Below are 16139 nucleotides of genomic sequence, written 5' to 3' on the forward strand. Positions count from 1 at the left end.
TCCCTGGGGAGACTCCCCTGCCAAGCCCCCCTACCCCCCTGAATCAAACACCACATATAGCTACAGATAACCCAGCCCTGTGGTTGCTGGCAGAGAGGGTTACTGGATATAGAAACATCAACAGATTTCAAAAGGATGAGGGCAAAGGAAACTGAGAGCCACCCTCTCCTTGCTTACCCTCTCTGCACATGCACACACACACACACACACACACATACATGCACACATCAGCAAGCACGTGTAAACACAAATACATACAAACACTCCTAGGGCTCTGGAATGTATTTGTTGTTGAGACAATCCCAGAAAAACACACTCTCCTGCCTTTTCTTCCTCCCCCTCTTTCTCTTTCCTCTCCTCCCTCCGTGCCCCCCTCTCACCTCTCCTCACTTTCCTCTCTCTCTCTTTCCTCCCAGATTGTATAAATATCCCTGAGCTGTTGAGAGGGACTCAGAGACCTGAGGACCCTGACCTGTGAAACAAACAGACCAGAAGAGAGAGAGAGAGAGGCAAGACAACAGACAGAATAATCAGAGAATAAGAACAAGAATCAGCAGTAACACATTAGGGAAATAAAGTAAGAAATAAGGAGATGGAGAACATTTGGGCCAGAACTAAGTGAAGTGATAAAGGGGCAATCACCACGACAGAGAAAGAAGAGCTGAAACACAGAGTGAAATAGGAGAGACATTGATGAGACAAAGAGAGTGAGAGAGACCAGAAGAACCGTGTCTAGTCTACATCTGTGTGTAGCCCACTTGTGTGGTTGTGTTTGTATCCACCATGTGGCTGCTGCTTAATGTTTGTTTGTTCTGTCTGCTGCAATATGGTGAGGGGCAGGACCGTGCCACTCTCTGGAGAGGGAACGACCGTAGCGGGCACTGTCAGTACACCTTCACTGTGCCCAGCCCCAGCGAGACCAGCTGCCCCCCTACAGCCTCCGGAGGACCAGAGATGGAGGGGCTCAAGACTAGACTCAGCCTGCTGGAGGTATTGGTGGCCAGGCTGACTGGAGGGGAGACAAGGGGTCCTGGGCTTGGGGCTGGGTCCGAGGCTGGTCTGCAGGAGGCTCTGACGCAGGCCATGGGAGAGAGGAGCCTATTGCAGGGAGAGAAGGAGCATCTGGAGAGAGATGTGGAGGGGCTGCAGAGGAGGGTGGAGGAGATGAGGAGAGAGACGGAGAGACTGAAGAGCAGACCCTGCTACCCGCAATCCCCTCTGGTGCCTCCCAGCGTCCCACTACAGGACAGTGGTCTGCGACTTGCCGGAGGTAAGTAACAACATCTGTCTCTCTCCTCCTTCTTCTCTCCTAATGGGGAGAGAAAGCTTATATGATTCCTGATTGAGACCTACACCACTTATGGACAGACTGTGGTATGTGGAGGTGTTCTCCAGTCTGGCTCGGAGACATACAGTTGAAGTCGGAAGTTTACATACACTTAGGTTGGAGTCATTAAAACTCATTTTTCAACCACTCCACAAATTTCTTGTTAACAAACTATAGTTTTGGCAAGTCGGTTAGGACATCCAGTTTGTGTAAGACACAAGTAACTTTTCTAACAATTGTTTACAAACAGATTATTTCACTTACAACTCACTGTATCACAATTCCAGTGGGTCAGAAGTTTAGTTACACTAAGTTGACTGTGCCTTTAAACAGCTTGGAAAATTCCAGAAAATGATGTCATGGCTTTAGAAGCTTCTGATAGGCTAATTGACTTCATTTGAGTCAATTGGCGGTATACATGTGTATGTATTTCAAGGCCTACCTTCAAACTCAGTGCCTCTTTGCTGGACATCATAGGAAAATCAAAAGAAATCAGCAAAGACCTCAGAAAATTAATTGTAGACCTCCACACGTCTGGTTCATCCTTGGGAGCAATTTCCAAACGCCTGAAGGTACCACTTTCATCTGTACATACAATAGTACATATAAGTATAAACACCATGGGACCAGGCAGCCGTCATACCGCTCAGGAAGGAGACGCGTTCTGCACATGGGACCAAAGATCGTACTTTTTGGAGAAATGTCCTATGGTCTAATGAAACAAAATAGAACTGTTTGGCCATAATGACCATTGTTATGTTTGGAGGAAAAAGGGGGAGGCTTGCAAGCCGAAGAACACCATCCCAACCTTGAAGCATGGGGTGGCAGCATCGTGTTGTGGGGGTGCTTAGCTGTAGGAGGGACTGGTGCACTTCACAAAATAGATGGCATCATGAGGATGGAAATTTATGTGGATATATTGAAGCAACATCTCAAATTAAAGCTTGGTCACAAATGGGTCTTCCAAATGGACAATGACCCCAAGCATACTTCCAAAGTTGTGGCAAAATGGCTTAAGGACAACAAAGTCAAGGTATTGGAGTGGCTATCACAAAGCCCTGGCCTCAATCCTATAGAACATTTGTGGGCAGAACTGAAAAGGCGTGTGTGAGCAAGGAGGCCGACAAACCTGACTCAGTTACACCAGCTCTGTCAGGAGGAATGGGCCAAAAGTCACCCAACTTATTGTGGGAAGCTTGTGGAAGGCTATCTGAAATGTTTGACCCAAGTTAAACTATTTAAAGGCATTGCTACCAAATACTAATTGAGTGTATGTAAACTTCTGACCCACTGGGAATGTGATGAAAGAAATAAAAGCTGAAATAAATCATTCTCTCTAATATTATTCTGACATTTCACATTCTTAAAATAAAGTGGTGATCCTCACCTAAGACATAACATTTTTACTAGGATTAAATGTCAGGAATTGTGAAAAACTGAATTTAAATGTATTTGGCTAAGGCGTATGTAAACTTCCGACTTCAACTGTGTGTTTGCTGTACATCAAGTGTCTTTTGGTTTTGTAGGAGAGTCAGGAGATTCTGAGTTAACTGGAAGAGCTGAGTAAAAATGTGATGCACACACTCAATGATGAGGCGCTTTCCTGTAACATAGAGGATTCCACAGAACTGTTTGTGTGGATATGGGTGGGTGTGTTCTTGTGCATGTCTGTGTTTGGGCAACACAAAGAGGTCGAAGTAGTGTCAGGTTTCTCAGCTATCTGTTTAAAGAGTGGAGGGAGAGAGAAGGTTCTAGGGGACAGTCAGAGTTAGTCTTTTATTTACAGCCAGAGCCTTCTTTATGGGGACGTGATGCCGGCGTGAGAAAAGACAAGCAAGACATGTTAGAGTCCCATTTCCATCTTACCTTAGGGCTTTGATGATGTTTGACTCAGACCATCAAGGGTGTTTGTGTGGGTAGGGGGGGGGGGGTTATGTTGTCTCGTAAAGCTGACATTGCCCACCACCACCACCACGTAAATCCTCCTTCCCCAACTCCCCATCCCCTATCGCAGTGCTGCCCCTCCCACACTCTAAACCTAAAAAAGAAGTTCATTATTTCCCTGCATGGCTCTGTGGCATCTGGTTTGATCCTCATGTTAGCACTTGCAGGCTAAAACATACAGAGGACTGTTCCACCTCAAAAGAGCACAAGAACAAGGATTTTGACACCAACCATTTTAGATTGAGAAATGATTTCTGATTTGGACCAAACTTCTTCCTATAGATAAGTAAGACATGAGGAATCCCAACAAAATGGTAAAAACCCCCCACACCCCATACCAATCCCACCCCAACAACCAGTATCCAGTATCAGTTCTCTTTTTCTCTATGTTTCACAAGTAGTACGGGGCTGTGGTTGGGGGTATTGCTTTTCCATACTATGTCATGTATTCCCTTTGTATCTGGTGATGCCCCCCCCCCCCCCCCCCCGTTCAGCTAAATTAGAAGTCGCTAGCATTATTTACCAGTTATTTATAAATTAGTGTGAAAGTACCTGGTTTTGAACACTAGATGCCGCTGTGCTTGCTACTGTATACCGCCACACTTTTATCAAATTTGCTGGTCTCTTTAAATAATTCACATTCAGAGAGGAGGAAACGCATGAAAAAGGGAAGAGAGGAGTAAAACGTTAAACCATATGTTTGTGTGTGTGTGTGTGCGTGCGCATTGGCGCGTGTGTTTGTGCTCACACGAGTGTGGTGAGGCTTGGTAAAGGGGTCCTTTGCAGGTGGGTTCCTGGCTTTAACAGCCAACCACTTAACAAACACACCATAAATCCCCTCCTGACCTCAGCTGATAGAGCTCAGTTTTACTAGACTAGTTCAAATACGGTTGGCTCTTTACTGGGTAACATCAAAACAGGCCGTGCTTTAATGTCTCTCTTTATTGTTTAACTCAATGGGATTTCCTGGTTAAACAGTGGTTAGAAAGGGCTGGTCAGTCAGAATCAGGCATCTACAAGATGAGGTTGTTTCTGATGGTCAACCATGTGAAAATTGTGCCTCCACAATGACAATGGTTTGATGCCACTCATATTGTTTCTGGAAACCTCTGTCCCCGTTGTGCCATAAGGTGTTCTTTTATCTGTTTTTTGAATCTGTTTTTATTGCTAGTTTGAGTTACCTGGGGTGGCAGACAATTCCATGTAGTCATGGCTCTATTTAATACCATGTGTTTCCTTACCTCTGTTCTGGACCTGGGGACTGTGAAGAGACCTCTGGTTGCATGTCTTGTGTGATACCGATGAGTGTCTGAACTGAGTGCCAACTGCTTGAACAGACAGTTCGGTACCTTCATAACATCAACACCTTGCGCAAAGACATATAGTGATGCAGTCAATCTCTCCTCAACTTTGAGCCTGGAGAGATTGATATGCATGTCATTGACATTCACCCTCAGTGTACATCTAAGTGCAATATGTGCTACTCTGTTTTTGACCAACTGCAATTTGCCAATGTCCTTCTTTGCCGCACCTGAACACACAACTGGACAGTAGACCAGGTGCGACAAAACTAGAACCTGTCTGGTTCACTGGGATATCAAGAAAGCACAGCAAAGCCTTATCATGTACAGACCTCTTCCCATTTTAGTAACACATTGAGTCTATATGTTTTGACCATGACAGCATGCTATCTACAGTGCCTTGCGAAAGTATTCGGCCCCCTTGAACTTTGCGACCTTTTGCCACATTTCAGGCTTCAAACATAAAGATATAAAACTGTATTTTTTTGTGAAGAATCAACAACAAGTGGGACACAATCATGAAGTGGAACGACATTTATTGTATATTTGAAACTTTTTTAACAAATCAAAAACTGAAAAATTGGGCGTGCAAAATTATTCAGCCCCCTTAAGTTGATACTTTGTAGCGCCACCTTTTGCTGCGATTACAGCTGTAAGTCGCTTGGGGTATGTCTCTATCAGTTTTGCACATCGAGAGACTGAAATGTTTTCCCATTCCTCCTTGCAAAACAGCTCGAGCTCAGTGAGGTTGGATGGAGAGCATTTGTGAACAGCAGTTTTCAGTTCTTTCCACAGTTTCTCGATTGGATTCAGGTCTGGACTTTGACTTGGCCATTCTAACACCTGGATATGTTTATTTTTGAACCATTCCATTGTAGATTTTGCTTTATGTTTTGGATCATTGTCTTGTTGGAAGACAAATCTCCGTCCCAGTCTCAGGTCTTTTGCAGACTCCATCAGGTTTTCTTCCAGAATGGTCCTGTATTTGGCTCCATCCATCTTCCCATCAATTTTAACCATCTTCCCTGTCCCTGCTGAAGAAAAGCAGGCCCAAACCATGATGCTGCCACCACCATGTTTGACAGTGGGGATGGTGTGTTCAGGGTGATGAGCTGTGTTGCTTTTACGCCAAACATAACGTTTTGCATTGTTGCCAAAAAGTTAAATTTTGGTTTCATCTGACCAGAGCACCTTCTTCTACATGTTTGGTGTGTCTCCCAGGTGGCTTGGTGCAAACTTTAAACAACACTTTTTATGGATATCTTTAAGAAATGGCTTTCTTCTTGCCACTCTTCCATAAAGGCCAGATTTGTGCAATATACGACTGATTGTTGTCCTATGGACAGAGTCTCCCACCTCAGCTGGAGATCTCTGCAGTTCATCCAGAGTGATCATGGGCCTCTTGGCTGCATCTCTGATCAGTCTTCTCCTTGTATGAGCTGAAAGTTTAGAGGGACGGCCAGGTCTTGGTAGATTTGCAGTGGTCTGATACTCCTTCCATTTCAATATTATCGCTTGCACAGTGCTCCTTGGGATGTTTAAAGCTTGGGAAATCTTTTTGTATCCAAATCCAGTTTTAAACTTCTTCACAACAGTATCTCGGACCTGCCTGGTGTGTTCCTTGTTCTTCATGATGCTCTCTGCGCTTTTAACGGACCTCTGAGACTATCACAGTGCAGGTGCATTTATACGGAGACTTGATTACACACAGGTGGATTGTATTTATCATCATTAGTCATTTAGGTCAACATTGGATCATTCAGAGATCCTCACTGAACTTCTGGAGAGAGTTTGCTGCACTGAAAGTAAAGGGGCTGAATAATTTTGCACGCCCAATTTTTCAGTTTTTGATTTGTTAAAAAAGTTTGAAATATCCAATAAATGTCGTTCCACTTCATGATTGTGTCCCACTTGTTGTTGATTCTTCACAAAAAAATACAGTTTTATATCTTTATGTTTGAAGCCTGAAATGTGGCAAAAGGTCGCAAAGTTCAACGGGGCCGAATACTTTCGCAAGGCACTGTAGCATGACACCCAGCAGTTTAGTCTCTTCAACTTGCTTAATAGCCACATTATTCAATAATGGATCCATATGAGATTTAGGGTTGAGTGAGTGAATAGTCTGAAAAATGATACTTTTAGTTTTGTTTTATATTTAGCACCAGCCTATTGCTAGTTACCCATTCTAAAACTGATTGGAGATCTATGTTAAGGGTGTCCGTTATTTATTTTACTGTTGTAGCTGACGTATACTGTATACTGTTGAGTCATCATCGTACATGGACACACAGGTCAGTGGAAGGTCATTAGTAAACACAGAAAACATTAATGGTCCAAGCCGCCTGCCCTGCGGTACACCACACTCAACATTCAACTTCCATTAAAGAAAACCCTCTGTGTTCTATTGGATAGGTAATTGTCCTTCCATGATAAGGCAGAGGATGTTAATCCATAACACCTATGTTTTTCAGTGATATGTTATGATCAATGATGTCAAAGGCTGCACTGAGGTCTGACAATCTTATTATCAATTTCTTTCAACCAATCATCAGTCATATGTGTCAGTGCAGAGCATGTTGAGTGCCCTTCCCTATAAGCATGCTGAAAGTCTGATGCAAAATTTGAGTCGAACAAGATTTTTTCCAAAAGTTTGCTAAGCACCAGTAACAGGCTGATTGGTCTGCTGTTGGAACTATTAAAGGCTGCTTTGCTATTTTTGGTCAGCTGAATGCCACTTGCCTCCCTTCAAGCCTGAGGGCACACTCCGTCTTCTAGGCTTAGATTGAAGATGTGGCAAATAGGAGTTGCAATGTATTCTGCTACCAACTTCAATAATTTACCATACATGTTGTCAGTTACAGGTGGTTTTTAATAGATAGTAGTAATTTCTTCACCTCTTCCACACTAACTTTGCAGAATTCAAAGCTACAGCGCTTGTCCTTCATTATTTTGTCCGTTATACATGAATATGAAGGCTCAGCATTTGTTGTTTGCATGTCATGCCTAAGTTGTCTAATCTTGTCAACAAAAAAAGTTATTGAAGAGGTTGGCCATATCAAAGGTTTTTGTTATGAATGAGCCATCACCCTCAATGAAGGATGGAGCTGAGTTAGCTTTTCTGCCTCGAATTTCATTTAAGGTACTCCAGAGATTTTTACTATCATTCTTTGTATAATTTATCTTTGTTCCATAGTATAGTTTCTTCTTCTTTTTGTTTAGATTACTTATGTTTAGTTACTGACTCACCTCCCCCTAAATAGATTCTGTTACGCAAGTTTTCTAATGGCTTATGAAAAGGCACTGTTGTTGTAGAATAAATGCTATCAACAACAGCCAAGCCAAGAGACCCATGGTGAGTATGGCTGCATCCAAGAACAACAGCTCTGCTACACAGCAAAGTGAAGGCGGACTGTGCCGAGAGATTGAGACTGAGGGAGACATTCAGCCAAACATGAGCCTTTTATCTCCTCTCAGCTCTAATAACTCTAATAGCACAGGGTTAGAAGGCTTGATTGGGCCATCCTCAGGGAGCATGGGTAGGAGTGTTTTGGTGTTTCAGTCTGTGAGGACTTGCTGTGGTCATGATGTTCTGCCAAATTTGCCCTTATATCCATCAAACACACACGCTGACACTCACACAAACAGTGTGCACTTGTTTACCTGAGATGATGAATAACCTTTCCCCCTGGGAACTGTTTTGTAGTTCAGGGAAGCGAGACTCTTTCCCCTCACCCTCCCTCCCTCACTCCTCCTCACCACCCTCCTCTTCCCATACCCTTCGGCCTAGAAAGCATCCATTGACCCAGGTCATACAAGACATGAACAGAAGCAAATATAAATGACCATTCTTATTGGGCAAGTTCAGGCAGTACAACTCTTTTCTTCCGTTTATGCCTGTTGAACGTGACTCTGGTCTCCCACCCTTCTCCTCCTTCTCCCCCAACATTACCCCAAACTCACCCCTTCTCCCCACATGTGTAGTACTTACTATAGAATGTTGTAGTATACTGTAGAACAGGGTTTCCCAAACTCGGTCCTGGGGCCCCCCTGGGTGCATGTTTAATTATTTTGCCCTAGCACGACACAACTGATTCAAATCATCAAAGCTTGATGATGAGTTGGTTATTTGAATCAGCTGTGTAGTGCTAGGACAAAACCCAAATGGGAAACCCTGCTATAGAATACTATAGTAAATACTAAAGTATTATCCACAACAAAAACACCATACAGTAATGTCCACAAAAACACGACACTTTTTAACTATAGTAAATACTACTTTATTAAATTTGCATTGTACTCTATCCTTTCCCCTCCCCAATATCGCAATTAGAGCCACCCATAAGTGAGAAACCTACATGCCAGGTATAGACCATATATTGGTGTTCCCTACAGTTTTAGAAAAGAGCACAAGCTCTGAAATATTTGTTCAGACCCCAGTCTTATCTACTTACAGGTTTTGTAAAATGTGCTCTTTTAGTATTTCTCCAGTAGGTTTCCTGAAGGAGAAAGCCTCCACTTCTATGTCAAAGATAATAAAAGCAGAAACACTATAGTAAATACGACAGTGATGTCTGCAAAGACACTACAGTAAATATTACAGTATACTACAGTCTGCAAAAACACTGCAGTAAATACTTCAGTGTACTACAATCCCCAAAACCACTACATTCATTATTACAGTATAATCTACAGTTTTCCTTTAATATGGTATTTTTACTATAGTTACACACACACACACACACACACACACACACACACACACACACACACACACACACACACACACACACACACACACACACTGCATAATTATGAGGCTGTTAACACGTTAACATGTTAGCATCCATCACTGTTATAGACCCAGTCACTGCTTCTGTTTATCAACACGGGTGAAGTGTTTAGTTTAGAAACTCTCAACTGTAATGGTTCTCTGAGGGGCTGAAGGGAAGGGGGGGGGGGGGGGCAGAGGAGAAGGGGAGTGATGGGTGAGCCTTGGGGGAATGTTTGGCCTTGTTCCAGTTGAACTAAACTGGTATGAGGAATGGCTAACTGTGGTAGCAAGGCAGGTCGGGGGCTTCAAGACTAAAGGTTGTGTGTGTGTGTTCAACAGTCCAGCAGACTCCACAGCAGCTGGGAATCCACTCAGGAGTGTTTGTTTTCTCCTCTTACATTCCCTGCTGTCAGTAGTGCTGCCAGAGACCCCCCTCACCGCTCCCAACACACACACAGGGACCCCATGGCTGGCTGATGTAGGCCGCTCTGGGCTTGATGGTCACTGCATGGTCAGGGTTGGTGCTGTCATTGTGTGATGTTAAAAAGTGTGTGTGATTCTACATCCATGATGTGTTTGCAGATGCTGGTGTTCTCTCTCACCTGGTATCCAATGCTGGAAGACAAGGGGACACTGGCAGTTTGAGAGGTAAGCTTCTGTGGTGTCACTGAGTATGTGTTTGCATGTGTGTGTACAAATCAAATTTCAACAGAATGAATAAAGTGAACCAATAATTCTGAATTATTATTAATTCACAAATATCCCAGTATTACCACAAAATTAGTATAATTACAAAAATATGCCATAAAATAGATTTAAAATAAAAGCAGACTAGTTAGGCCATGAAGTAATTTAAACATCTAGTTTTGGTTGAGTTGTCAACTAATGTGAATTCAACAAAAAATGGTTTAGGTTCAAAGTTGGGTGAAAGAAATACAAAATTCCCTTTCGTTGATGACTTTTTGCAAATCCAATCACTTTTCCTTCTTTGATTCAACGTCATCACATTGAATTTTTGTTGTTGAAATGACATGAAAACAACGTTGATTCAACCAGTCTTTGTCCAGTGGGCAGTGTCCAGTCCAGTGTCATGGACAGATGTGCTAGGAGGTGCTCAATCTGCTCCTGAGGGTTGCTGTGTTGCAGTCATCACACCTTCAGCTGGAATGTGTAGGCATTGCGTCTCAGGTAATACATTAGGGGTAGATTGTGGTAGTCCTCCACAAGCCGCTTTACCTTCTCCAAGCTACTGTGGACTTTCTAGTGGTGGTAGGTTGCCAGTGAGATACTGCTACCGTTCAAGTTCAGTCAGAGCATGTCGTTGTCGCAGGGCATCGATTAACTACAAAACCGTTGGGTTTGTGGGACCAGCAAGTATCCTGAAGGCCCGATGCCAATCCTTCATCTCCACAAAGTCTTGCTGCTTGACAGCATCGTAGTGGTTCAACATTTCGGAAATAAACATACCTATGGCAAATGACGGTGCTCTTTTGGTGAAGACTCCTCGAAGTGATCTCCAGTGCCCAATGTATGGCTCACAACTTTGCGCAGCTCCTGTTCCTCAGAGGATGTGGGGAATATCAGCTTATCCAGATCTCCACAGCATCTCTCTACATCAGCGGGTGGGATGAACAAGAGCGCAGGGAGCATTTTGAGGTGGAGGGTGAAATTGGGGTTGCTGCAGTACATTGATGCCAGCTGTCTTGGGGTAAATTCCTCATTGCCTCCAACCAGTGGCTTAGTGGTAGTTGAACTAAATTCAAATCTTGGTGGTAGTAGTTAATTGATTTTATTTGCCATGTGGCGTTATAGCTAACTACTAGAACTACACACACATTATTTAGCTAAAATAAAATATGGTTGATGTAGGCAAGAATTGTCTTTATTTTTCGGCATCAGACCTGCCTAATTCTCACTTGAAACATAGTTTTTGTGTTTAATAGGCTGACTCGAGAGTGATCTGTTCCTACAATTTGTATATGAAATTTCAGATTTAGATCAAGTTTAGATGTAGTGAACTACTTTTTCAAAGTAACTTTAGCTAAGTAAACTATGTTTTTCTTAAGGGTAGCTTCACTTCTTCCAAGTAATTGGTAAAGTATATTTTCAGAGTAGCTTTCCCAACACTGTCTCCAAAGCATGATTGTACTGTATATACTGTATCTCCTAAAAAATATTTAGTATATAGACATCAGATGAATTGCATGTTCAACTCGACGTTGCTGTCATTTTGAAAATGAATCCTTAATACAACATGAATAGTATGCTCATTGTTTATGCTTGCCTCATACTTATAGGGCAGTAAAATATAGGCTGCTGGAATCACGGTCGACTGTCGCAGTCCCAAAAGGGTGTACGACTGCCGTAACAAGGGTGGGGCCGCTTTGAATGATCCATCAACACTTCCCTACGTAGGCAAAGTGCAGTAACTACGAATTTGGTTTAAAAAAATGTTATATTACAATGTGGTATTTATTTTTCTGACATAAGAACAAGCCAGTCGATTAGGATATATCATGAAGTACCAGAAATTGATGTCTGTCTAGATATTTTGCAGCACATTTTTTTTTGTTACGTACGGTAGCTACTGCACTTTGCCTTTGTAAGGCAGTACACACCAGGACACGGACTGGCACAGGACATCTAAGTTACGTGTCGTTGTAAAGATGAGAAACCTGTCTTTTCCTGGTCCGCTGTCATGCTGGAAGAATAGCTCTTCCCTCGCTGTGCCATGGTAGCTCTCAGGGATGAGCAGGTTGTAGAGGGTCGGTACAGGGGCACCTGGATGTTCAGTAGGTCCTCTTTTTCTAAAGGGCTTACTCAAGCAACAACAAAAAAAACATAATTTTTTATTTGAGAATCGTTTAGCAGCAGATATTTGCATTCAACTGTTTAGTGCGCGATCAGATGCGCCCGAGCCCATTCAGTTGGCATTATGTGCCCATTCCGGTGGATATATAGCTTGATCACATAATCAAAACAGAATGAGCATGTGCAAACTATTAGGTGCAGCTCATTTGCACACCCATAGTTACAGTTGCACAGTTCTTTTAATCGTGACTTTATTGATTTGCTACAATCACTTGCAATGAGTATATTTTTTTCACTTGCAATGACCAAACTAGGCTGGTTGTTTGAGATGTAATGATGAAAAACGAATGAAAACCACAAAATGTGCATATGCCTATCTTTCTTATCATAGTCTTAAAACATCTACTCTGTCTGCCTGTCTGTCTGCCTGTCTGTCTGTCTGTCTGTCTGCCTGTCTGTCTCTCTCTCTGTCTCTCTGTCTCCTCCCCCCTCCAGACCCAGCATGGCGGTATGGTGACAATGCAGGGTTCCAGGAGTTGAAGGCTGAGGTGACTGAGATTCCTGCTCCTAGTACTGAGGACAGCACAGGTGAGACACACCTGGATATATCAAATTGGTCATTAACCTGATGCGGTCCCAACAGTCCCAATACTATTACTCAGTTACCCCCTCTCCACCCCTGCACAGCTGACCCTGCAAACATGACACTTCCCCCCTGCTGCCCCAAAACAAATATTGCTATTAATACACAGGCAATAATAACACTAAATGCCAGAGCAATAGCACGGTAAATACCAACACCAGAACACGAGGGACTGCATGTGTTTGTATATGTTAAGATCCTGACAGGGAGAGATAAGCATGTTCAGTAGAGCTTCAGTGGATCTCTCTCTGTCAGGCTCTTAACATATACAAACACATGCAGTCCCTCGTGTTCTGGTGTTGGTATTTACCGTGCTATTGCTCTGGCATTTAGCGGAAACGTGTAGAGGGAAACGTGTATGGTGATAAGATGATCTCCACCATACACGTTTCCCTCTACACATTTCCGCTAAATGCCAGAGCAATAGCACGGTAAATACCAACACCGTTTCTGTCACATTTAGAAAAAGACTGAAACGTCAACAAAATAAACATGTTGAGATTCATGTTTGTGCTGGAGTTATTCATATCATTGATGACTGTGCCTGTATATAATTACATAATCCCCCGCCCTTACACACACCACTCTGTCGTGAATATCCTAAAGGTATTTTAGGAAGAGGTAAATATACAGCAGCCTGATCATTTTCTCAGTGAGAGGCTTGAAGTGGTAGAGGATTCCTTCCTGTATCTGATGACTCTCAGCTCAGCTGCTCTTCTACTAACTCTGTACCACACACACACTCATAGGGCCTGTTAATTAGCAGAGATGCCAAATCGTTATAGACCTGCTATCTGTCTCCATTATGAGAAATGATCATCTCTCAGATCTTTCAGCAGCCGTTACCTCTTCCCTCCATACCCCTATCCAAAAACAGGATTTACCACAGATTATCTCTACACACACCTCTCTCCTCTGTCTCTCTCTTCCAGGGTGCATCTCAATAGTAAAAATAGCATCATCACCCCTGACATCTAATGACCTGTCCCTATAACTGCCCACCCCCCCCATCTACCCAACTGCTCTCTCTCTCCCTTCCCCCCTCCTCTCTCCCAGGCTGTGGGGAGTTGATATCAATAGGAGAGCCAGTGTCCCATCGTAAGGCTGATAGTATAGCTGGTAAATATGGGGTGTGGATGCAGGATCCGGAGGCTGTGGCGCCCTACGGAGGGAAGATGGTGTGGCGCATCGATACTGTGGGGTCAGAGGTCAGACAGCTGTTTGGTTACGAGGACATGGACCAGCTCTCTAAAGGCTACCCCTCAAAGGTGGGTGACTGGACTGACTGGCATGGGATAGACCTAGAGGCTAACCCTAGATCTAAGATCTAATGACCTTACCCCTAACCAACCACCTCCTTAACCATTAAGGGATGATCATATTGATGTATAATGTAAAGTCTGACCATTGACCAGACTGTATTATCATTATTTATTACAAGGTGTTGCTGTTGCCGGAGCCAGTGGAGAGTACAGGAGCGACTCTGTACCGCGGCTCTCTGTACTACCAGCGCCGCCGCAGCCGCACCCTGCTGAGGTACGACCTGGCGTCTGAGAGCATCGCCGCCCGCCGAGACCTGCCCCACGCCGGCTTCCACGGCCAGTTCCCCTACTCCTGGGGCGGCTACACCGATGTGGATCTGGGGGTGGACGAGCAGGGCCTGTGGGCCGTCTACAGCACCAACAAGGCTAAAGGAGCCGTCGTGGTGTCCCAGCTGGACCCACACAACCTGGCGGTGAAGAGGAGCTGGGAGACCAGCATCAGGAAGAACAGCGTGGCTAACGCTTTCGTCATCTGTGGCCGTCTCTACACGGTTGCCAGCTACACTGCTCCTAACACCACCATCAACTTTATGTTCGACACAGCTACAGGCCAGGGGAAGCAGGTGGCGCTACCCTTCAGGAATAAGTACCGCTATAACAGCATGGTGGATTATAACCCTGCCCAAAGGAAGCTGCACGCCTGGGACAACTTCCACATGGTCTCCTATGACGTCAGGCTGGGTCACCAGTAGAGGAACTCACAACAAAAACCTTTCAAAAAGACTTTCTCTTGTCTTTAGAGCAGTTAGTGTGGTAGTCAGTGGTTAGAATGCTATTATTTACCACCATCGATTCCGAAGGTTTAGTAGTTACCAAAACTGGCCACAGCAGTGATTGAGATGAAGCTTTTTCAAGCAAATTGTGTTATGAATAAAAACCCCTGCAGGTATCTTGTTTCAGTGGGAAGGCTTTTGCTGTGGCACAGTCCACAACCATGTTTATAGAGGAATTATTTTTCTACTGTTTAGTTGTAAGAGATCGGCTTTTATTGTGTTTTGATGTATAGTGTTGAAAGGGAGGCGAGGGGGCAAAGAATAAATGATGAAGTTTACTTCTTGCATACTGTACCATTGGTCATCACACAAACTGTATTGTGTATAAAACTCCTTCTGACCTGTGCATTGTACACCACTATTACAATTCATACAAAGGTCAAATAAAAGGTATCCATTCTAAATAACAATGACTTGTTTATTTTTGTGTAAAAATCAATGACTTCTAGTAGGCACACATGACTGATAAAAGTGTCTGCTAAATGGCATATATATATATATATATATACAGTACCAGTCAAAAGTTTGGACACCTACTCATTCAAGGGTTTCTACATTGTAGAATAATAGTGAAGACATCAAAACTATGAAGCTACACATGAAAACGTTGAAATTACACATGGAATCATGTAGGAACCAAAAAAGTTTTAAACAAACAGATGTATTTATATTTGAGATTCTTCAAAGTAGCCACCCTTTGCCTTGATGACAGCTTTGCACACGCTTGGCATTCTCTCAACCAGCTTCATGAGGTAGTCACCTGGAATGCATTTCAATTGACAGGTGTGCCTTGCTAAAAGTTAATTTGTGGAATGTATTTCCTTCTTAATGCTCTGGAGCCATTCAGTTGTGTTGTGACAAGGTAGGGGTGGTATACAGAAGATAGCTCTATTTGGTAAGAGACCAAGTCCATATTATGGCAAGAACAGCTCATATAAGCAAAGAGAAAAGACAGTCCATCATTACTTTAAGACATGGTCAGTCAATCAGTCAAATTTCAATCTGAAAGTTTCTTTAAGTGCAGTCGCAAAAACCATAAAGCGCTATAATGAAACTGGCTCTTATGAGGACCGCCACAGGAAAGGAAGACCAAGAGTTACCTCTGCTGCAGAGGAGAAGTTAGAGGATAGAGTTAATTGCACCTCAGATTGCAGCCCAAATAAATGCTTCACAGAGTTCAAGTAACAAACACATCTCAACATCTGCGTGAATCAGGCCTTCATGGTCGAATTGCTGCAAAGAAACCA

General features: G+C 43.4%; 1 protein-coding gene and 1 non-coding gene across 2 annotated transcripts; both read left to right on the forward strand.

Moving 5' to 3' along the window:
* The first annotated feature begins 437 nt into the window (after positions 1 to 437).
* LOC109897991 (myocilin-like) lies at positions 438 to 15299 on the forward strand. Its single transcript, XM_020492711.1, has 5 exons — positions 438 to 1270; positions 9926 to 9991; positions 12650 to 12742; positions 13854 to 14065; positions 14239 to 15299. The coding sequence occupies exons 1-5, from the start codon at positions 784 to 786 to the stop codon at positions 14809 to 14811; spliced, it is 1431 nt and encodes a 476-aa protein (XP_020348300.1). The 5' UTR covers positions 438 to 783; the 3' UTR covers positions 14812 to 15299.
* Positions 9034 to 9086, forward strand: LOC116376003 (U7 small nuclear RNA). The gene has a single exon (XR_004211403.1). It is a non-coding gene; the product is annotated as a U7 small nuclear RNA (small nuclear RNA).
* Positions 15300 to 16139: the final 840 nt, after the last annotated feature.

This window comes from Oncorhynchus kisutch, linkage group LG10, assembly GCF_002021735.2.
Source record: "Oncorhynchus kisutch isolate 150728-3 linkage group LG10, Okis_V2, whole genome shotgun sequence".
Taxonomy (NCBI): domain Eukaryota; kingdom Metazoa; phylum Chordata; class Actinopteri; order Salmoniformes; family Salmonidae; genus Oncorhynchus; species Oncorhynchus kisutch.